General features: G+C 42.9%; 1 protein-coding gene across 1 annotated transcript in view; it reads right to left on the bottom strand.

Annotated features, from left to right (window-relative positions):
- The window catches only part of MYO5A (myosin VA), a 360,108-nt gene that overhangs the window by 26,000 nt on the left and 310,162 nt on the right, over positions 1-23,946 (bottom strand). Inside the window, 4 exon segments of the mRNA XM_030189293.1 lie at positions 3,989-4,078; positions 18,718-18,839; positions 18,842-18,871; positions 20,018-20,164. Of these exon segments, the coding sequence (XP_030045153.1) occupies positions 3,989-4,078; positions 18,718-18,839; positions 18,842-18,871; positions 20,018-20,164 (389 nt within the window).

Genomic DNA, 23,946 nt, shown 5'->3' with positions numbered 1-23,946 from the left:
GAGCTTTGACGGAAATGCCAGTAATATGGAACGTGAGGACAGTGCCAGGCAGACTTTTGCAGTCTGTGTCCTGCAAATGACAAGACTAATTCGGATAGGCTAGAGTGGGCTTTGATGGCAACTCCAGTAGTTGGAACATAAGAACAGAGCTGGGCAGACTTCTACGTTCTATGACCCAGAAACACCAAAGAAAGATCATGATCAAGTATGTATCACAATCATTGTTAATTTAATCTTGAATTGATAATGAATGTGACTGTTGAAAAGACTGGATGGACCATTCAAGTCTTTATCTGCCATCACTTACAATGTAAGATGCCTTTGGCTAGCCTTCTCTGGCATGCCTTAGGAGTGTTGACCACAAGGACGCATACCTTGTGTGTTCCCCCATCCTCTCGCTTTCCTATCCACATTTGTAGTTCATTCCTCTATCCCTCATTATCATGTTCTAACTGCGCTTTCACCATTTTTTCCTTTCTTCGTTTAGATTGTAAGCTGCCCAGATGGCTCATCTAATGAACGGGATAGAAAGTTTGAAATAAACTTGAAACTCTGAGAGGTAACAAGGAAAGGATATTCAAGGAAATGATAGAAATCATTTTTTTTTTTGCCTTGCCATAGGTTTGATGTCAAATTTTTCACATTTTCTGTCAAACTCTGGCAAAATGGGCCAGAGTACCTAAAGAAACTGAAATGCATTATTTCTAACCCGCCCATATCCAGGGTGGGGTACAAAAGAAACAAAGAATAAGTTATCCCTCAACACACCTGTGAGGCCTTTACAGTCCTCTCAAGGAGCATCACTATCTGTACTATCATCAAAAGAAATTGCATACATGTAATATTTGCCAGTGAACCTTCTCGGGATTAGACAGAACTACTTCTTATACAGATGATAATGACAATAATTAAGAGAGAGAGTATTCTTTTCTATACAGAAGTCAAGTGTTTCAGACAGAGATTCCCTTGATCAATACCTGCAGACCAAGCCAGAAGACATTTTTATTTGCTACATTTGTATCCCACATTTTCCCACCTCTTTGCAGGCTCAATGTGGCTTACAATAATCTGTAATGGTGATCACCATTTCCGGAATGAGAATTACAGAATGTAGATGTATTTCAAGAACTGAGAAAGTAGTACAACTTAGAGAAAATATATATACAATTTGTTTCAGTAATTTAGGAACAAGGGTAATGTGTAACGTTCAAATGACAATGTTATAAAGAAACCAATAAAAGAGTTCAATGTTAACTTGAGTTTGATGTCAGTTCATTTAAGAAGGATCCTAATGATAGGTAATATATAACATCAGTAATATTGTGACCTGGCCTGATTTGATGGAACTTTGTATCAGACAGAACAATCTACTTCCTGCTAGTGCAGTTGAACACCTTTTTAGCTGTACTATTACTACTACTTAACATTTCTAGAGCGCTACTAGGGTTACGCAGCGCTGTACAATTTAACAAAGAGAGACAGTCCCTGCTCAAAGAGCTTACTGGATTAATGACTCACAAGCACACTTGCATGAGTGACAGTCATTTTTAAAAATGTTTTTTTTTACTAAACGCAAAGTGGATTGAATTGCAGAGCAATAAAGTTGTTGGGATAAAAACGTAATACTTGCATTCATTGAAGTTGTAGTACTTTTACTTTTTACTCAAAAAGTATTATATTAAATGATAACTTTTTAACTTAAAATTTTTTAATGTGTTTTTCACTGTACTTTTACTTAATATACATTTATTTTTACTTAAGTTCTGACCTCTGCTTCAAAAAGCAGGTGAAAAAGCCTGGCTCTTCTCCCAAGCCTTCAATACATGTGGCAACTGACTATCCAGTCCACACCTGAACTAGCTTGCTGCACACCCTGTAGTGGACCAATTCATCATACCCTATCCAATGGCAGTAAATAAATCCTAATAAATAAATAAACTGTACATATAATTTGCCATCAATTTAGCCACCCATTTATTTATCCCTGAGCCTCTGACTTACCTTACTGATCTGTCTATATGTCTTGACTATACTTGCTTCCTCGGCTACCTAGTAAGATGTTTCATGTGTACTGTGCTGATATCATAAGTATCATATCTATGTCATATGAATAATCTTCCATGCTGCCTATTACAGTAATCATTTGTGTTCTGCTGACATTTATCATATTTCTGTTATACAAATGTTTTATTGTGCAATTTTAATATGTATATTGTATCGTGTCATTGCTATTACTAGGATCTAATTTACCTCATTGATTGTATTTTATGTAGGGCTGCATGATAATTGCGATTAAAATATTTAATCACGTGCTGCCCATCTTCTGCCTCCCTCCAGTGCTTCCCCCTGCTGTGCATGGTCCGGCATCTCTCCCTCCCCGCCCGGATCTGTCTGAGGCTCTCTCTTGGGTACCCCCCCCACTCCCACCAGGTGTACCTTTGGAACAGCAAAGCAAATCTTCAGCCCTGCAGCACTAATGGCAGCTGTACTCAAAGGCTGCCTGTGGCCTGAACTGGGCCTTTCCTCTGACCTATATGGCCCCTTCTGACATAGAAGGGCGAGATGGGTCACAGGGAAAGGCCTGGTGCAGGTTGCAGGCAGCCTCTGAGTACGGCTGGCACTGCAGGGTGAAAGAGTTGCTTGAGTTTCAAAAGCTATACTAGGTGCGGGTGGGGGACCTGATAGAGAGCCATGGTCAGGTCTGGGAGGGGAGGGAGAGATACCGGACTGTGCGGGAGAGGGAATTGAGAGAGAACTGCAGGCAGAGCCAAAAGGGGAAGAAGAAATGCTGGACTGTGCACAGAGGGAGGGGGGAAATAGGGACATATGCAGAACTGAGGGAGAGAAGGATGGAGTGAGGGAGGGAAGTGGAGAGACAGAATTGGACCTGGAGGCAGAAGGAAGATACTGGGCCTTTAATCAGTGGCATAGCCAGGGGGGGAGGGCTTGGAGACCTGGGCCCTCACTTTGGGCTCAGGCCCCCTCCAAAGCTGCAGCACCTGTTCAACGGCTGGTGGGATAGTAAAGCCCCATCAGCCGAAGAAATCCACTGCCTCAGGAGCGAGCCACCGATGCTTGCACTCCCCAAGCATGCTCAGTTCATGCACAAAATGAGCATGCTTTCAGCAGCTGGAGGCACCCTGCTAACTTCCTCGCTCCTGAGGCAGTATAAGGAGAAAGGAGGCCACTTTAGCAGTGGATTTCTTCGACTGGCAGGGCTTTGGTATCGCCACCAGCAAAGGTATGATACCTAATGTGGGGGGTGGAGGGGAGGAAGAGGAAATGCTTAGCCCCCCCCAGTCAACCCCATCCCTTCCTGTCCCCTCCCCCCCAATGGACTGCTGGCTATGCCACACCATTGATCGCAAATACAAATTTTAATTGAAATGCAGCCCTAATGTTATGCTTACATTGTTAACACAATGTGTAGTTTATGTCAAGCTAGATCTGCTGAATACCAAACTTGGATGAATCTCATCATAAAGGTAGTTAATAAATTGCAATACATGAAAAAAATGTATTACATGGAAAAGCAAATGGTGATGTTTTCCCAAAAATATGACACAACATTAATAGTGAGAAATAATCAAGCCAATTTTAAACTCACCACAGAGTTTGCAGGCTCATGGAGGACTTTTTATCAATAGGCCTGCATGCTGATTATTATTTTTTTAAATGACTCTCCCTGCACAGTTTCCCTTTGAAAATCAGTGGTGGGCTTATGCTGTGGGGAGTCTTTGCTATACAACCAGTACAGAAATTTCCTAGTGAAGTCTGTGACCAGTTCATTGGCCCTTTGCAAGTGAGGAAGAGCTGTTCAAATGCAGAACTATAGCCTGTCCCATGCTGATAGGCTGGAACTTTCCTGGATCATTGAGGGTCACCATTTATTAAAGCAGAAAGACTTTAATATACCACAACATAAAAAAGGGACACAAAACAGAACCTCACGCAGGACACAGTCCTTGTGTGCCTGTTGGCAAGTTACCTCTTCTCCACTGTACTGCTTCAAGCAATGCAGGAATCGGCAGGTGTTGGACAGCCAGAAGGAGACCGTTTCAAAGTCATCACCCCTTTTCTGAGGAGAGAGAAGACATTGTTCAAATTGGATTAGTTTTACAAAGATAGTCTGGATTTCATACTCTAAATCAGTGTTTCTCAACTTCAAGTTGAGTACTCCCTAAGTCAAATTTCAGTCAAATACCCCGAGTGCCCATCAGCTGTGGCAGATGTACATTCCAAAAACTAACATATTCTAACCACAAAATAGAAAAAGAAATTACTTGTTCTACTTTTGTTGCATTGTTATTTTATTTTTCTAATCCATGTTGGTCCAAGTATCTGTTTTTTGCTGTCCTCTGACTTCTCCTAAATCTCTCGCTGTCTCTCTCTCTCTCTCTCTCCCCCCCCCCTCCCATTATGTAGCCATCTCCCCCCCCCCCCCCCTGTCATGTAGCCAATCTGCTCTGACTCTCTTCCCCCCCCCCTTCCCCCGGTACCTTTTCAGGATGTTGGCTGTGGCAGCAACAATGTGAAGACATGTGGGACCATTTCCCTGGGTTCGTCACTGCCAGCTCTGCCGGTCATGCCCCCGACACAGTAAGTTACATCAGACGGGGCCATGACGATGACAGCGGTGCATGCAGGGATTTGGTCTTGTATGTCTTGGTGGGGGGGGGGGGGTCAGTTTAGGCCAGTGGCTCTCAAACGTGGTCCTGGAGGCACCCCTGTCAGTCAGGTTTTCAGGAGATCCACAATGAATATTCATGAAAGAAATCTGCATGCACATCTCTCTCATGAATATTCATTATGGATATGCTGAAAACCTGACTGGCTGGGCTGCCTCTAGGACCAGGTTTGGGAACCATTGGTTTAGGCTACACGGGGCACCTCTGTTGACAGATTGTGGGAGGGACAAACAGGTAGCAGCAGTATCAGAAAACCAGCACTTAAACTGGCTGGCTTTCTGTCTTTCCAGGTGCTGGGTACCCCTTGGGGTACAAGTAGTGTGTGTTGAGAACCTATGCTGAGAACTCAGCGCTGTTGCTGATATAACGCACTCCTAGCACACCCGATTACAGTTTAAAGTGCCTCCAACTAATTCAATCTAGGGCCATTAAATTATTTGTTTCAAGGCAAAGCATACTGACCATGTCTCTCCCCTGCTTTTTGAACATCATTGGCTTCCACTTCTTTACCGTATCAAAATTAAAATTTGTATTCTCACTTATCAAACATTGTACTTGAATGTATCTTTGTATCCACACTCTGCTTATAGTTTATTGTCCTCCTAGACCCTTGTTGTCTTCTCAAACGAACCTTCTAGCAGCTGTACTTTCCTCTATAATTTGCCTGGAATTCACATGGCAGACTTCTTTTGGTTATTTGGCCCCGACGTGGTGGAATTTTCTCCCATTGCAATTATGCATGGAAAGTTCTTTGCTCAAATTTTTGAGAGAATTAATAACCTGGCTTCTCTGACTTAAGTTAATGCCTTAAGGTGGGGTTAAAATAGTGTGGTTACTATGTTAACCCAATATAAAGGCACGCAGATATGGGAATGCTCTACACACAGACCTGAAATCAATTGGTCGAAACAAATAACATTCGCAAATCTCTGAAGACACACTTCTTCAACAAGGCCTACAACGAGAACCAACAGCTTCACTGATCCACTTTACCAACCCAACCAGTTATGAAAGTCCACTTCTACAATTACCCACCTAATCACTTCCTCTTTTTTCCCTTACTTAATCTCTGCACACTACTAATTGTATCTGATATTCCAGAATGACAATGTCATAACAAAACTATGTAAGCCACATTGAGCCTGCAAATAGGTGGGATAATGTGGGATACAAATGCAATAAATAAAGGTAATAGAAATAACAAAAGAAAGAAAAGCTTGTCAAGAAATGTATTAAGTTAGTCCAATAAAAAGATATCACCTAATTTTCCTTTTTTTTTTTTAAATTTATTTCTATGTGTTAGCATTAAGGTGGAGTTTACAGCTATGTTAGATAATTCCCTTTCGCTTCTCAAATATTCATCTTCATATTGGAGTAACTGTTCTGCTATTGTAAACTCCTCCTTGTGTATCTTGCCAAAAATTCAGTTATTGTTTTATTGCATACTAGTGAAAAAGGCCCGTTTCTGACAGAAATGAAATGGGCGCTAGCAAGGTTTTCCTCTGAGTGTGTATGTTTGAGAGAGTGTGTGTGAGATTGACTGTGTGAGAGTGAATGTGCGAGTGTGTGTGTGTGACAGAGAGAGAGAGAGTGAGACTGGGTGCGAGTGTGTCCGTGAGAGAGAGAGAGAGAGAGTGTGTGTGTGAGAATCAGAGTGTGTGCCAGGGGCCCCTCCCTGCTCCATCCCAGTTCCAGGGTCCCCCCTCCATCCCTCCCTCCGAGTTCCAGGGTCATCCCCCCTCTCTCCCTCCGAGTTCCAGGGTCATCTCCCTCCGAGTTCCAGGGTCCCTTCCAGTTTCAGAGTCCCCCCCCCCCCCACCCTCCCTCAGAGTTTCAGGGTCTCCAACCTCCCAGTTCCAGGGTCACCTTCCCTCCCTCCCTCCCAGTTCCATAGTCCCCCTCCCAGTTCCAGGGTCCCCCTACCAGTTCAAGGGTCGCTCCCCCTCCCTCCCAGTTCCACGGTCCTGTCCCCTACCTTCCTCCCTCCCTCCGAGGTGCTTGGTGGGGGGGGGGGGGGGGGGTTGCTATTTGCTGTCAACCTAAGGAGAGACTGCTTCTGGCATCCAGCAGCTAAGTCCTGTCGTGACCCACAGGCAGCTGGAGGTCCCTCATACTGTTTCAGTGACACACATTGACAGGCAACGGCGGGGCTGATGCAGCCACGGGCACCCTGGATAAACTTTGTATTGTTGACAAATGATGTGAAAATACAGAGTTTAAAATTGGTGTTTCTACCAGGTAGAATAAATTTTTAAAGCTGTTTTAGTGATTTTTTTTTTCTTACATTTGTACCCCGCGCTTTCCCACTCATGGCAGGCTCAGTGTGGCTTACATGGGGCAATGGAGGGTTAAGTGACTTGCCCAGAGTCTGAACTCAGTTCCTCAGTTCCCCAGGACCAAAGTCCACCACCCTAACCACTAGGCCACATTTAATTTGGAATTCATGATATTCATATGTACAGATGGGTAGCTTTCAAATAAATTAAAAAGGTGTGCAGTAAGAAACCAAAACCAAAAACCTTTTGTCCTTTACCTGTTAAGGCGCAGTTTATCCAGTAGAAACAGCTTTAGACGTGTTTCAGATGTAAGAAGAAAAAAAAAACCAACAATGTGGATCAGCAGCTCCTAGGTGTGCTTGGTTTTGAGTGTATGGGAATGATGGCTGTGTTGGCGAGTGGAAACAGAGATTAACCAGGGTGAGCTTCAGAACGTTGGAGGTGAGAATTATTTATATAGATTTTTGTTTTTCTGTAAAATTCAGGTGACTATACACCAGTGTTTCTCAACCTAGTCCTCAGAGCACAGCCAACCACTCAGGTTTTCAGGACATTCACAATAAATATCCATGAGATAAATTTGCATACCAAAGGGGCAGTGCATGCAAATCTCTCTCATGCGCATTTATTGTGAATATTGTGAAAACCTGACTGGCTGGATGTGTCCAAAAGACTAGGTTGAGATCCACTGCTGTACATATTAGGGGTGGGCAATTAACGCATTATTAAAACAATTAACGCATTAACATTTTAACACACAAGTATTTTTTTTTAACATTGGCTGGCATTTTAACGCTGCTCCGCTTCTCACCCCCCACATTTACCTAATCTCCAGTCTCAGCAGCGATACCTCTGAATTTCAAGCCTAGCATCTCTTATTATTTTCAGGCTTCAGGGGCTCCAATAGGAAAAGGTTTGAGCAAGGTTAAGTCATGCAGAGAGAGCAGCTCATAGGGAGGAGGCAGCGTCAGCGTTGGGGACTTGAGCTCATAGTCAGAAGCGCCAGAGAAGAGATGGCAGTGTTAACGTCTGGGATTTGAGCACATGGTCAGCTGCGCGGGAGAAAAAGAAGCAGTGTTAGTGTCAGGGACTTGAGCACTTGTCAGCAGCACGGCAGAGGAGGAAGCAGTGTTAGTATCAGGGACTTGAGCGCATGGTCAGCAGCGCCGGAGAGGAGGCAGCAACGTTAGCAGCAGCAACACTGAAAGAAGAGGCAGCAAGGTTTGAGCTCAGTAGTGTGAGCACCAGCACCAGAGGAGAGGAGGCAGCGAGGTCAGCATATGGTCACAGCACCGTAGGAGAGGAGGCAGCAAGGTCAGCACGTGGTCACAGCGCTGGAGGAGAGCAGGAGAGAAGGCAGCGAGGTCAGAACGTGGTCATAGCACCGGAGGAGAGCAGATGGTTGAAGCAAGCATGTAGATGCCATTTTAGTAGCCTGTTCACATCCGTCTGAGGTAAGGCTATATCAGTTTGAAAATCCATGCCCCAAATTATTATTGCACTTAAGTTCACCGCCTTGTACTTTGCCTGCTTATGTGGGATGGGGGGGGGGGGGGGGGGGGGGTAGCAAAGCGAAGTCATCCTGGAGAGGATGAAGATGTGTTGGGAGGGAGAAAGACTGCTAGAGATGTTTTGGGAGCCAGGGAGAGTGCTGGAGCAGTGCTGTGAGAGAGGGACCAGGCTGGGGCTGTACTGAGAGAGAGAGAGAGAGAGAGAGAGAGAGAGGAATATGGCTGAGGCTGTGCTGGGGGGGGGGGGGGGGGGGGGGGGGGGGAGAGAGAAGTGCCAGGACCTTCAGGAAAAGAAAGACTTTTTGGTTACAGTACACCAGTGTTTCCCAACCCCCTTTTGCCAGTCAGTTTCATGCATATTCATTGTGGATAACCTAAAAGCCTGACTGGCAAGGGGGTACTCCAGGACCAACTTGGGAAACACTGCAGTACACTACTTATCTTGAATCATAACCAAAAAATCTTTCCCTGAAGATCCTGGCACTTTCTCCCCCACTCCCCATTCTATCAAAAACTAGACCAGAGGATGGTGGTGGTAAGGGTTATAAAAACGTGTTATATTGATTTTCACTTCAGTTTCAGTATTATATTTTGTTGGAATTACACTTTATGGCCCAAAATGCATACCATTTTAATCGTGCGATTAAAAGGCTTAATTGTGTGGCTAGCCACGATTACATTTTTAATTCTGCCCGCTGCCCTTGCCCGCCCCCTAAATAAAATACAATACAATAACTGTTTAGCATGACACATTGTTGTCCTGTGACAATTTCCTTTCATTTTCCACAGCACATCAGTGCACACTTTTGCTCCCAAGTAGATCAGTAATAAAGAAAAGGGAGCCTGGAGTTCGGAATGGTGTTTCACAGGCAGTGATGGTTTTGAACTGCTCATGCACTCCGGGAAGCCTTTAGCCAAAGGTGTGGGTTGTTTAACCTGGCTTCATTGTTTAAGCAGGGAAGGAAGCCGTGAACAATGATGTCAGGGGCCTCAGAGATTTCTTGGCACCTGGCCCACAGCTTTCCCAGTCAGCTGCCTGGCAAAGCAGTCTGTGAAAGGCACAAGCAGCTCACCTGACTCCTTGAAGCAATCACATGATCCTCAGACACCTTTGGTTAAACCCAGAGCTTACTCAGAGGGGAGAGTCAGAGAAGCAGTCTATGCCTTTTTTCAGAGCCAGTAACGACGACATAAATGTGCATCATAACTGGAAAACCTTTTGGACACTAGCTGAACACAATACCCCCATCTCTTCAGGGCAAGCTCTCTTACTGTACATATTCATATTGTGGTAGTGTTAAAGAATTGCATTAAGAGAGAAGATCACGTCCAGCTACCTGTCTGACTAAGTGTGAATGGCCCACACAACGTCATTAACCAGAGTTTTGCAGTCAGTGGAACTGTTCAAGATTACAACAACGGAACAAGACTTTTTAGAGTGTGTTGGCAACTGTTTAGGAAGAAAGAAGTATCATGTCACAAAGGCACTGGAAATAATTATGTTCATTCAGTCATCACATTGAATATTGTTGGTACGGGAATTATATGGAGCATTTGTTCAGTTTTTGTGTGCGGCCTGCTAGAGATTAAGTACCGACATTCATGTGGCCCATTTGTGTATAAAGGTTGCTCACCCTTGCCATAACAGAATCTCCAAAGAACACAACTGGTTTTTTGTTTGCCATACTTCTTCCCTATAGTATATATACTGGTGACTATAATTTGATTTCACTAGAAATCCTTCATCCAAACAATCCACCAACCTGTCAGTCGCAATACTCTTCACACAAGACCTTCTGATTTTTACCTATTATGGGGTCAATGTTCAGCGGCGGCAGGGAGCAGCTTGTTAAATGCTGGTGCCAATATTTAAATATGTATATTCAGCATCACTATGGGGATAATTCTATAAAGGTTGCTCAACTTTTAGCACTAAAATGCAGATTGCTGGGCACGAATTCTATCACAGCATCTGGAAACCCAGAATCTGTTACAGAATAAAGCGCAAGTCAGCATATGAACACCAATATTTAGGCACTATCACGTGTGCCACGTAAAAGGCAGGTATAAACGTAAACACATAAATGTTGCTCTTTAAAGCCTAACTTTTAGTATTCTGATACAATTACCAGGTTAATATTCAGCCAGTAACAGTCAGCATTTTTTGAAAACACTGACCGTCGCCAGCTAAATTAGTCCCAGATATTCTGTGCCGGGCCATTTCCAGTCACCTGCACTGAATATCCGGGCCTTACTGTCCCTATTGTCGCTGCTGGGGTTTATGCAGATCCCTGACAATGTTCAGCTGAGGTCCACATAAGACAGCTATACAGGCCCTGGTTGAATATCTGCTGGAATCCACATTAAAAAAACAAAACAAACAACCCCCCCCCCCCCCCCCCAAAAAAAAAATAAAAACCACGCACACACAGGTCTGGCCTCCCATACCAATCCCTCCTCCCTCCATCACCCACCCCAAAGAAAACAGAAAGCTGCTCCGGCCCCTCATTACCTCCGTAGGCCACCCAGGCCTAACTGGAGATGTCGCTGCTGGTAGTCTAGGGCAGTGTTTCCCCAAGTCCAATCTTGGAGTACCCCTTGCCAGTCAGGTTTTCAGGATATCCACAACGAAAAGCATGAACTTGATTTGCATACATTGCCTCCGTTCTATGCAAACCTCTTTCACGCATATTCATTGTGGATATCCTGAAAACCTGAGTGGCAAAGTGGTACTCCAGGAACCGGACTTAGAAAAACACTGGTCTACTGGGAGATTGGGCAGATTACTTTAGGTACTATGAGGCTGCAGCAGCCATTTCATGACATCGCTCCTGCCCGATTCCCCTAAAACACCAGGGACATCTCCACGTAGGCCCAGGGGCCTACAGAGTTATTGTGAGTATGAGAAGAGAGGCCTGGGGCAACCTTTCTATTTTCTTCAGGGATCAAGGAAGGTGGGAGCTGCAAGATCTGAGGTCATTTAACTGGACATCAGCCGATATTCGGACTGATGCTCAATAAAATCGGTTGCATAAAATGAGGATGGCCTTTTTTCTGTCCTAACCTTTATGTGCTTACCTAGCCAATTAGCGGTCTGAATTTCGCCACTAACCAGCTAAGGCAATACTCCGCCCAGTCTCTGCTGGTTAGAGGTTAGCCAGTTAGCAGCAATATTTGGTGTGACTGTGTGGTTAAGTGCCGCTGAGTATTGGCCAGTAAGCCTCGAGCAAGCAATTTAAATGGCACGCCCCACCCAAATGTATGCCTCCTGCATTTGTATGCTAAGGATTAGATTCTATATATGGTGCCTGAAAAATTGGGAAATTAGATGTAATCTGTAAACCACGCCTAGGAATGGTTTATAGAATACTCCTAGCTGCCATGTCTCAACCTAACTCTAGGTGCGTCTATTTATGCCAAGTAAAACTTGGATTAAATACCGGCGCCTAAGTTAGGCACAAAGCAGGTTATTTGGAATGCCCACAAATTTCATGCCCACACCAGTTTTGGTTTTTTTTTTTAACAGCAACACATAGGAAAATGTGGGATGGATGTTCTGGAAGCCAAATTTAGGCTCTTAGGTAGAAAGCTGAAGTCCAGATCCTCCAGGGTCGCATTTTCAGAAATGCTCCCCGTTCCAACACGCAGGATCCCAAAAGGCAGGCAAAGCTACGAAGTCTCAATGCATGGTTGAGACAATGGTGCAGGGATGAGGGATTTAGATTTGTTAAGAACTGGGCGACATTCTGGGAGAGGGGGAGACTGTTCTGAAAGGACCTTAACCGGGATGGAACCAGGCTGCTGGCACTAACTTATAAAAAGGAGATAGAGCAACTTTTAAACTAGAATGTGGGGGAAAGCCATCACCCAGGTGCAAATGGTTCAGTGTGGAGTATCCTTGAAGGATCCTATTGAAACAGGACATTTAGAGAATCCCAGTAGAGAGGTTTCAACAATGCTTAAAGTAAGCCAGGTGTGCTTAAAGGACGTGATTATCCCCTTCAACTTCTAAGCAGCTTGTCGATCAAAGGAAAAACACAATTTGAAGTGCCTGTATACAAATGCTAGAAGCCTAAAAAATAAGATGGGAGAGTTAGAATGTATAGCACTAAATGATGAGGTAGATATAATAGGCATCTCAGAGACTTGGTGGAAAGAGGACAATCAACGGGACATGGTGTAAACAGAGTACAAGCTGTATCGCAATGATAGAGAAGATCAAATTGGAGGGGGGTTGTGCTATATGTTAGAGGGAATTGAGTCAAATAAAATAAACATTCCACATGACACAGACAGCAGTGTGGAATCATTATGGATAGAAATTCCATGTGTGAAGGGAAGGAGCATTCTTGTATGGCTGTACTACTGTCCGCCGGGACAGAACGAACAGATGGATGAAGAAATGTTCACAGAAATTAGGAAAGCTGGCAAATTGGGCAATGCTATAATAATGGGTGATTTCAATTCCCGAACTAGTTATTACTGAAAATATCCGGAATAAGTAGAATACAATATCAAAAGTCTTTCAAAATTCTACCTTGCATACATTTTGCGCCAGAGAGAGTCGGAGACAATGTGATATGTCATGAGCTTGGAGAGGTTCGATATGAAGAAAAATTCCCCTAAAGCAGCTATGTTTTAGCGAAACAGGGCTTCCCTGTCGGGACTTTAAGGAATTCAAGATTATGTTGGGTACAAGGCTGGACTTTAAGTGAACTATGAAGATATTGTCAGTTAAGATAAGTACCCATTCCAAGTTATGGTTTTTTTGAAAGTTTAGTCTCCATTATCAGTGTTTGTTGAGGCACAATGGCATTTTTGTGAATTTCATATAGTCGAGTTTTTTTTGTGAAGACATATGATTGAAGTGGTTCCCTCATTAAACAAAAGGCGTGTCCTTTAAAAACGAGGAAGTTCCGATTTTTCTGAAGTCTTTTTTTCTCCACTTTTTTCATTATTACCTGCCATAGTTGCCCCCAAACACATTGTATGCAAGGTAGAATTTTGAAAGACTTTTGATTTCAATTCCCCCAATATTGATTGACTAGGTAAATGTTACATTATGGAGTGCCAGGGAGATAAAATTTCTAGCTGTAATAAACGATTGCTTCTTGGAGCAGCTGGTCCAGGAACCGACGAAAGGGGGAGCCATTTTGGATCTGGTCCTTGGTGGCGTGCAGGGCATAGTGCGAGAGGTGGAGGTGTTGGATCTCCTAGGAAACCTTCATCATAACCATGATCAAGTGCGAGCTATTATCTGGGATGAACCCGCAAAAGCAATCTACTGTAGATGCATTTAATTTTTCGAAAGGGTGACTATAATAAAATGAGGGAAATGGTTAAAAAAGAAACTAAAGGATTGGCTGCAAAGGTTAAGACACTAAATCAAGCATGGATATTATTCAAAAAACACCATCTTGGAGCCCAATCCAGTATGTATTCCACATACTTGCAAAGGTGGAAAGAATGAGAAAACTTCAGCAGCATGTTAAAAGGTGAAGTAAAAGAGGTCATTACAGCCAAAAGATCGTCCTCAAAGAATGGAAAAAGGAACCAATGAAGAAAATAAGAACCAACATAAGCACTGGCAAAGTCAGATGCAAAGCATAGTAAAGAAGGCTAAAAGAGAATATGAAGAAAAACTTGCCGCAAAGGCTAAAACTCACCAGTAACAACTTTTTCAGGTACATCATGAAGCAGAAAGCTGCAAGGGAATCCGTGGGACCGTTAGATCACGAAGCAGCAAATGGGGTGCTCAGGGAGGACAAGGCCATAGCGGAGAAACTGAATGAATTATTTGCTTCTGTCTTTACGGAAGAAGATGTAAGAGATCTGCCTGTACTGGAAATGGTTTTCAAGGGTGATGATGCGGAGGAATTGAAAGAAATCTCAGTGAACCTGGAAGAGGTACTCAGCCAAATTGACAAATTAAAGAGTAGTAAATCACCTGGACCAGATGGAATACATCCAAGGGTACTCAAAAAACTCAAGCATGAAATTGCTGATCTGCTGTTAGTAATACGTAACCTGTTGTTAAAATCGTCCAAAGTACCTGAAGTTTGGAAGGTGGCCAATGTGATGCCGATTTTTAAAAAGGGCTCTAGGGGTGATCCGGGAAATTATAGACTGGTAAGCCTGACGTCAGTGCCAAGCAAAATAGTGGAAACCATTATAAAGAATAAAATTATACAGCACGTAGACAATCAAGGTTTAATGGGACAGAGCCAGAATGGGTTCAGCCGAGGAAAGTCTTGCCTCACCAATTTGCTTCATTTCTTTGAAGGTGTGAATAAACATGTGGATAAAGGTGAGCCGGTTGATGTAGTGTATCTAGATTTTAAGAACGCTTTTGATAAAGTTCCTCATGAGAGACTCCTGAGAAAATTAAAGAGTTATGGGATAGGAGGCAAGGTTCTGGTGTGGATTAGGAATTGGTTATTGGACAGAAAACAAAGGGTAGGGTTAAATGGACATTTCTCTCAATGAAGAACAGTGGAGTGCCGCAGGGATCTGTACTGGGACAGGTACTATTTAACATATTTATAAATGATATGGAAATCGGAACAAAAAGTGAGGTGATCAAATTTGCAGATGATACAAAACTATTCAAGGTTGTTAAAACATTTGCGTACTGTGAAATAATGCAGGAAGACTTTAGAAGACTGGGCGTCCAAATGGCAGATGAAAATTTAATTTGGACAAATACAAGGTGATGCACATTGGAAAGAATAATCCGAATCACAGTTACCTGATGCTAGGGTCCACCTTGGGGATCAGAGCTCAAGAAAAAGATCTGGGTGTCACTGTAGATAATACGCTAAAACCTTCTGCTCAGTATGTGGCGGCAGCCAAAAAAGCAAACAGGATGTTAGGAATTATTAGGAAAGGGACGGTGAATAAGACCAAAAATATTATAGTGCCTTTGTATCGCTCCATGGTGCGTCCGCACCTTGAGTTTTGCATTCAGTTCTGGTCGCCGTATCTCAAAAATGATATAGCGGAATTAGAAAAGGTTCAAAGAAGAGCGACTAAATGATAAAGGGGATGGAACTCCTCTCTTATGAAGAAAGGCTAAAGAGGTTAGGGCTCTTCAGCTTGGAAAAGAGATAGATGAGGGGAGATATGATTGAGGTCTACAAAATCCTGAGTGGAGTATAATGAGTAGAAGTAAATCGATTTTTTACTTGTTCCAAAAGTACAAAGACTAGGGGACACTCGAGGAAGTTACACGGAAATACTTTTAAAACAAATAGGAATAAATATTTTTTCACTCAAAGAATAGTTAAGCTCTGGAACTCTTTGCTGGAGGATGTAGTAACAGCGGTTAGCGTATCTAGGTTTAAAAAAAAAAGGTCTGGACAAGTTCCTGAAGGAAAAGTCCATAGTTTGCTATTGAGACAGATATGGGGAGGCAGCTGCTTGCCCTGGGATCGGTAGCATGGAATGTTACTAATAATTGGGTTTCTGCCAGGTACTTGTGACCTGGCTTAGCCACTGTTTTGAAACGGGATGCTGGGCTAGATGGACCATTGGTCTGACCCAGTATGGCTACTCTTATGCTCTTATGACATCACAATATGAGCTCTGGTTACCAGAAGCTGAAACTCTTCACAATAAGGGAAAAAGTTATCAATGTGGGCTATTAAGACATATATTTTTACCACTAACTCATGCAATTTTAGCACAGGTCCCATTTTATGCAAGGAGACCTAGTTACTAATAACTGGAGTTAACAGTAAAATAACACATGTCCATAATAAGGAGAGCTGAATATATATATATATATATATATATATACACACACACATAGATAGGTAGATAGATAGATATAGCGGGGTCACCACTGATGCTATCCATTTAATTTAGGCTTGTTATTCAGCCTGCCTAAACTAAACAGATAGTGGTGATTTTCAGGCAGTGGTGATTTTCAGGCACCATCTGGAAAAGCTATCTGAATAAATTTTGCTACTCTGCCCCCAGAGGTCTAAATTTTGGTTTTGGTTTCAGCACCTAACTGGCCAGAAATTCATTTCTGACTTTCACTTTCAGCTGCAAATGGTAATAGTTATTTTTGGCTGAAACTGAAACAAACTTTGGAGCAGACGCCATTCCCTCCCTTCTGGATCCACCCGAAGGCCTGCCCTCAGTTTCCTGTACCACTGGTAGTCTAGCAAGTCGGGGCAGGAGCCATCAGCAGTCACTCCTGCCCATGCCAGCTCCAATCTCAAGACAGATGCCACTAGAGGACCTGGCAGCCATCCTGACAGTGGAGTCTATGAATAAACTGTGTTTTAAACCTGTAAAATATTTTGGAAATTTTCCTGTTTTTATTATGTCTGAAGTGTATTTCTCCTATTTGGCCAGCAGATGGTGCAAGTTTATGCTTAAAGCCATTACAGAGAGCTGAGGGGTCCCTTTACTAAGGTGTGCTGAAAAATGGCCTGTGGTACTGTAGACGCGTTTTGGGTGCGCGCAGAATTATTTTTTAGCGCACCTACAAAAAATGCCTTTTTAAATATTTTTGCCGAAAATGGACATGCGGCAAAATGAAAATTGCTGCGCATCCATTTTGGGTCTGAGATCTTACCGAAAGCCATTGACCTAGTGGTAAGGTCTCACACAGTAACTGGGCGGTAATGGTCTACGTGTGTCAAATTCCACTTGACGCGCGTAGCTGCTGCGTGTCAAAAAATATTTTTCGGACACGTGCCAAAATTGAAATTACCACTAGGTCCATGTGGTAACCGGGCAGTAAATCCAATTTGGTGTGCACTGGGCGTGCGTAGGTGCCTACACGGCTTAGTAAAAGGGCTCCTGAGTGTTTTTTATTTAGTTTGACACAAGCAGGAAGCAAGCAGCAGTATACTTTCAAATCTTGTTGTCTGGGCTCTGATTGGCTCAGGAGCTCATTTCCTTTAGAGTGTACCGATTTTGCCTTCAATCTTAGCCTGGAAGAAAGAGATAGATCTCTTTCCTGAGGCTCGGTGAATTATAAGTCCTGATCTTCCGAGGTACTGTTTAGTTTTCTAACTGATCCATTTTTCAATTACTTGTTACCGTTTGCTATTTACACAATTTTTTGTCCACTGTTCCAAGTTTTGAGCATAAACACAATTATTTGTTCACTCTGCTTGTCTGGACTGATAAAGAATCCTGGTGGTTTGTGTGTTGGGTCTGCGAGTGCTTTCTGGGAACTGTGGGACCACTGGGAGTGTGGCCCCAGTAACCTAGAAATCACTGGGGATAATTTGGGAGCGGAAGACTTGCCCAGAGGCGGTTGGGACCCAGTCAGTGGGAGGAGGGTTCTAGTGTAGAGCACAAGAGGAAGGTGCGGACAGACCTGAGCTGTGCTGGGGATAGACCCTCTAAGTGGCCGCAGGGTAACCTCAGGTGGTTGGCTAGGCGTTTTGTGACAGAGTCGACACGGGCACGAACAACTGGGGATCACTCCTGCCCTGACTAGTCACTAGGCCACTAGAGATATGGTAGGATGGGGGGAGGGGGCAGTTGTTCCCAGTTGGGGGCCAGGCTGGGCCATGCCCTAGCAGTCAGTTTCCATTTCAGCTTTGAACAAAACAAGCAGTGAATTTCAGCTGCAAATTCAGTTTCAGAAAAACCCAGCTTTGGTTGCCCTCTATCCCTTCACTACGCTGTCAAGCCAATTAGATGGATTTTCAGCCCAACAGTATCTATATAATATATGAAAATCCACATATAGTGGACGAACACATTCACAAGCCACTGGTGATCAGTCCATTTGAACACTGGTCTATAGTGTTTATTAAAACGAGCACTGTAAGATTTGCAGTATAACAAGAAAAACCCAGCTTTGGTTGCCCTCTATCCCTTCACTACGCTGTCAAGCCAATTAGATGGATTTTCAGCCCAACAGTATCTATATAATATATGAAAATCCACATATAGTGGACGAACACATTCACAAGCCACTGGTGATCAGTCCATTTGAACACTGGTCTATAGTGTTTATTAAAACGAGCACTGTAAGATTTGCAGTATAACAATCAAGATCAATGATCAGATGTTGCGTGATAATGCTGCCATTACCCTCTATGCAAACTTATAATATACGTAGACTACAAACTAGTATGAAACAATGTCCCCGGAAAGTGACAGAACCCAAGAGTGCTGTTTTCTCAGTCTGGTGACCCAAACACACCACCACACATTCTTCTCCAAACATGGAAAGTATGAAGGAAAAAACAAACAAACAAACAAGCTAACCTTCAACACTTTCTTGATTCCATTGATAGTTGAGGTGAGAAGCGAGCGCACTTTCTGGTCATCGTTAAGATAATCAGCATGGCGGACACACATGAACAGAATGTAGGCAGGCAACCCTGGATGAGATTGACAGCCACACCGCGTGGTTTCAGATCTGGAAGGTACAGAAATGGGCCAAGTTGAAAACTCACCAAGCTAGAGACACACAAGTCACATATTGCCTGTCTTATTAGGCAAATATAACCCCCCACCAAAAAAAAAACAACAAATAAAACAAATAACAGTTATTGATACATTCTTCAATAACTATTCTACAAAATTTATTTTTTTAATCCCTCTGCCAAAGTTCTTCAGCAAACAAAATTCACTGAAAATAATTTTAAAGACCCTTTCAGAAAAGTAGGAAAAGAAGTCCCTCCACCTGGTGCTGCATGGCCATCAGAAGGGAGTTTCACCATCTTAAGATGGTGAAAATTCCAAGTGAAAGCTTTACCTTCTGACGCAGCAATCTGTGAAACAAGGCGCCCTTGTCAGGGGTCTTAGGATTTGTGCTTCTTTATTGAATTTTGTGGAGTTTATCCGAAGATGCAAATTTAAAGAATTGAGAATATTAGCAAGCTCCCTGGAGTTGAGCGGCAGTTCAGATTAGAAGTTGAAGATAAGTGTTCACATTAATTTTCCCACATATTTTCCTTATCTGTGCACAGCTGTTTTTTTTTGTTTTTTTTTTTAATTATTTTGCATCAGAAGGGAGGCATTTTTGTGGCTTATGATAGTAAAGCCAGGGTTTTCAACTTTCAGAGCTCAGGGACACAACCTTTATGTAGATGGTAGTCACCTTCACCAAGGTATTTCCTCCATAAGGGGACAGATGGAATTTAAATCTGGAGGTATGACACATAACTAAAAATATATTCACATCCGATACATTAATCTATTTATATGAAATGAATGAAGAACTATTTTTTTTAAATCTACTTCTATTCAATAACATATTCTAAATTTGTGAAGCATTTGCCCTAACAGTTACCTTAGTGAGTACCCCCTGATCCTCCTTCAAAATCTCCGCCAAAGGAACTAATACCCAGTAGGGTTTCCACCTCAAATGGGTCAACCTGAAGACATGGATCAGACCTGCTTTTGCCCTAATGCATGCATTAAGTGAAATAGTGCTACTTTTCTTATTTTAAAGCAGAACTACAACTCCATACATGCAATGGGGCAACAGCAGGCTTGGATCAGCCATGTTAGGTTGACCTGGATGAGATATCCACCTTACCAATATGGAACTAATTCTTACCCAAGATGAGGTTCTTCACCAGTTTTGGTTCATCCTCCTTCTTGTATTCCAGCATTCCCTGGAAGTCCTTTTCTTTCCTTGGGATGTTAACAGGACGGATGGGTTCATCAGCTATCTGTCCTGGGGATACACTCTCCATCTGGCCAACTTAGGAGGAAAACAAGTCATACTGAAAACATTTTCACAGTGACAGAGCCCCTAACACACAATGCACTGAGAAAAACACAGATATATGTATATAGATAAAGATATACCTATATATATATGTATGTATGTACATGTATATATATATATGGCCTAGTGAGAAACACAAGACTGGAAGAAGTCTGCAGTAGGAAAAAGCCAAAGCTGCAAGACACGTATTTACAGCAAAGGAGCACTCGAGACTATTTTGAACTAATTTTTTTTTAATTTAAGGAAGTATCAAAGTTGTTATCAATCCAGTACTTAATCTCCTTTTCACCCAATGGATTGCAATAGCTATTGTGCTATTTCTAGTTTCCCAGTGCTGGGAAAGATAATGGAGTCAGGTGTTACAGCTCAGCTCAGAGATTGTGTGGAAGGTGTGCAGGGCTGGACCCAGCTCAGTTAAGATCACTTTTTCAGATTGCTACTGGTCTCTGTGCTGCGAGATTTATGGCTGATGTTGAATCAAGGAGAGTCGGGTTCCTGAATCTTCTTAATCTATTGGTAGCTTTCCGTACGATAAGATCATGGTTTGCTACTGGGAAGACTGGCTTCTTTAGGCAGTGGGGCACAGTCACTCATACTGCATCAGGAGAGCTTGGCATATACCTGCTGAGCCCAGTTGCATGTATCCTATTTAACTTTACACACATGTACTTCCAATCTAGCCACTCATTTGTATTAATCCTCTCTGCTGGCAGGGCTGGTACAAGGGTATTAGGCCACAGGTAGGCAATTCAAGTCCTCGAGAGTCCTCCTTGGTATGCAAATCTATCTCCTGCATATTCATTGTGGATATCCTGAAAACCTGACCTGCCTGCGGCTCTCGAGGACAGGAGTTGCCTACCCTTGTATTAGGCAAACCTCCAGCCTTGCACCCCCGAAAACCTTTGAGCTTCTAAGCCCTACCTGAGATGCTAATCACTAACATACATGCACAACCCCAAAACCACTCTTTCTAGAACAATCCTGTGAAATGCAGAAACATTAAAATTACATACATACTGTGCTTAATGGTAGCAACTTACTTGGATAACGAGCTGTTGGGAAACCTCCCACTTCCTGCGGGTACAAAGTGTGCACTGATGGCTTGAGTTTATGTGGCTGTCAGGTTCCATTCTTTTGGTTTGGCTATAACTACTCTTTGCCACCTCCCAGAAGCTGCCACCCTGGGTAACTGCCTAGTCTGTCTAATGGATAAGCCAGGCCTATCTTCTGCCTATTCAAATATTTCATTTGTACAGCACTGCAACTGTACGATATTATATGAATGACCTAACCTGTGTTTTACGTGTATGGTACTGACACTAATTTAAATTTACCTATTTCAAGTTTACTTAATTGTTCTAATTACATATTACAATTGACATTTGGTAATTTTACTATTCCTCTAATGTAAGCTGCCCATATCTAGCTATACCTCCTATGCACAGCTTTGAGTTAACTCTCCTGATAAAGATGGTTAATACATATTAATAAATACATGTACTCTATTCGACAGGTAATGAAGAGGTATTATTGGTACCCAGTGATTGCAAGCTTGACAACTGCATTCAGGAGACCCAAAGACGTCTCTTTTCTCCTCAATTTTTTCTGATATGCTTCACACTCTGGGCACAGTGCTTACCAATTTGGGATTGAAGACATATAAATAAGCAAATGATATTCAGATTTTGTTGCCTGGAAAGTATCTTGGAAAAGATTGCTAGGGAATATGTGTTTAAATTGAGTAAAAGAAATAACTCAAAGAAGACAGAGATTCATTCTGGCTGGAGGACACTCCCTGCCAATGTTCTCTTTAAGCTATATGTGTGCAAATCCAAATTCCACACACATTAATTGAATGAAAAAATTAGCGTTGATAATTAGGTGCTAATAATTATTGGCTGCACATCTCGCTAGACGTATTCTATAAAGATGTGTGCAAAAATTCTAATGCGTGCATCTGAAAAGGGGGTGTGGCCATGGGAGGGGCATGGGTGTTCCAAGAATTTTCACGCGCTGTTACAGAACTATGGTGCCCAACTCAGAGTACCGTTTATAGTCTGTTTGTGAAAGGTGGTATTATCAAGTGTTCAATAAACAAACAATAATAATTAGCACTCATTTTTTGGCAGCAAAATCAAAATTGCTGCGTGTACGTTTTGGGTCTGAGACCTTATCGCCAACCATTGACCCAGTGGTAAAGAATCTGGGTGGTAATGGTCTGCGTGCATCCGTTACGCGTGCCCGAAAATTAAAAAAAAAATTTTTCAGATGCATGTATTGGACGTGCGCCAAAAATGAAATTACCACAACAGCCACGCGGTAGTCAGGCGGTAAGTCCATTTTGATGCACATTGGGCGAGCGCAGATGCTTACACGGCTTAGTGAAAGGGCCCCCAAGTGATTAATGAATAGACCTCAGATGAACAAGGATGTCGCAGCCAGGGTGCTCACTGGGTGTGGATATAGGGAGAGTGTCACGCTGATGTTACCGTCTCTTTACTAATAGGGTAAGCCTACAACTGGGTTCATGCAGTCGCATGCACCATGGCACTTGCACGCGCGTCTATGAACTACACACTAAGGGAGCGTGTAAGTGCTATAATGTGTAATCACAAGGGGTGTTCACATGTGTGGAGCTTGATGCGTCCCAAACTTATGCACGGTAATGGAATTCAAACATGCGTGGGATAAACATAAAGGAATCCTGTTCAAAAGGAATGGATCCTCAGAAGCTTAGCTGAGATTGGGTGGCAGAGCCGGTGGTGGGAGGCGGGGCTAGTGCTGGGCAGACTTCTACGGTCTGTGCCCTGAAAATGGCAGATACAAATCAAGGTAAGGTATACACAAAAAGTAACACATATGAGTTTATCTTGTTGGGCAGACTGGATGGACCGTGCAGGTCTTTTTCTGCCGTCATCTACTATGCTACTATGCTATGTAACTTATAGCTATGCACATTGAATGGCATATTCAGGCATGCCCATTTACACCCTGCCACTGACCTGGCATAAGTAGTGGCCACCAATCAATAAATGGGAAAAGAAATTTTTTGAGCTTGCTCCTCAAAATTAAATAGAACAAAGAAAGCCAAGCTAACGTGGAATAGTCAAAAATAGATGTGAATGCATCAGATAAACTTCTAAAGCAAGGCTGCTGTATCTCTTATAGCGCTAAGCAATTTCAAATCCCAAGCGTACTGAATGATATCAAATCACTTGCATTCAGCATCCAACTCTACACTTAATTATAATATACTCGATACAAATTATAAAATATGTACTAAATGTGTTGACATTGAAAGTAGTATACTATCCAGCTTATTTTCAAAAGAGAAAAACGCTTATAGTGTGACCTAAATCGGGAGATAGACGTTTGTCTCGTAAAGGCGCCCAAATTGGTATAATCGAAAGCCGATTTTGGGCGTTTCCAACTGCACTCCGTCGCGGAAACGAATAAAGTTGATGGGGGTGTGTCGGAGGCGGAACTGGGGCGTGGTTATCAGCCGAGGAGAGATGGGCGTCTTTAGCTGATAATCGAAAAAAAAAAAAAAAGGCGTTTTGACCGCGATTTTGGGTCACTTTTTTTGGACCTTTTTTTTTCACGAACAAGTCCCAAAAAAGTGCTCCAACTGCCCAGATGACCACTGGAGGGAATCGGGGATGACCTCCCCGGACTCCCCCAGTGGTCACTAACCCCCTCCCACCAAAAAAAACCCCCACTTTAAAAACTTTTTTTCCAGCCTTTATGCCAGCCTC

Source organism: Microcaecilia unicolor, chromosome 1 (genome assembly GCF_901765095.1).
Source record: "Microcaecilia unicolor chromosome 1, aMicUni1.1, whole genome shotgun sequence".
Taxonomy (NCBI): Eukaryota; Metazoa; Chordata; class Amphibia; order Gymnophiona; family Siphonopidae; genus Microcaecilia; species Microcaecilia unicolor.
Note: the sequence above shows the minus strand (reverse complement) of the source record. Positions and strands in the feature narration are given on the sequence as shown.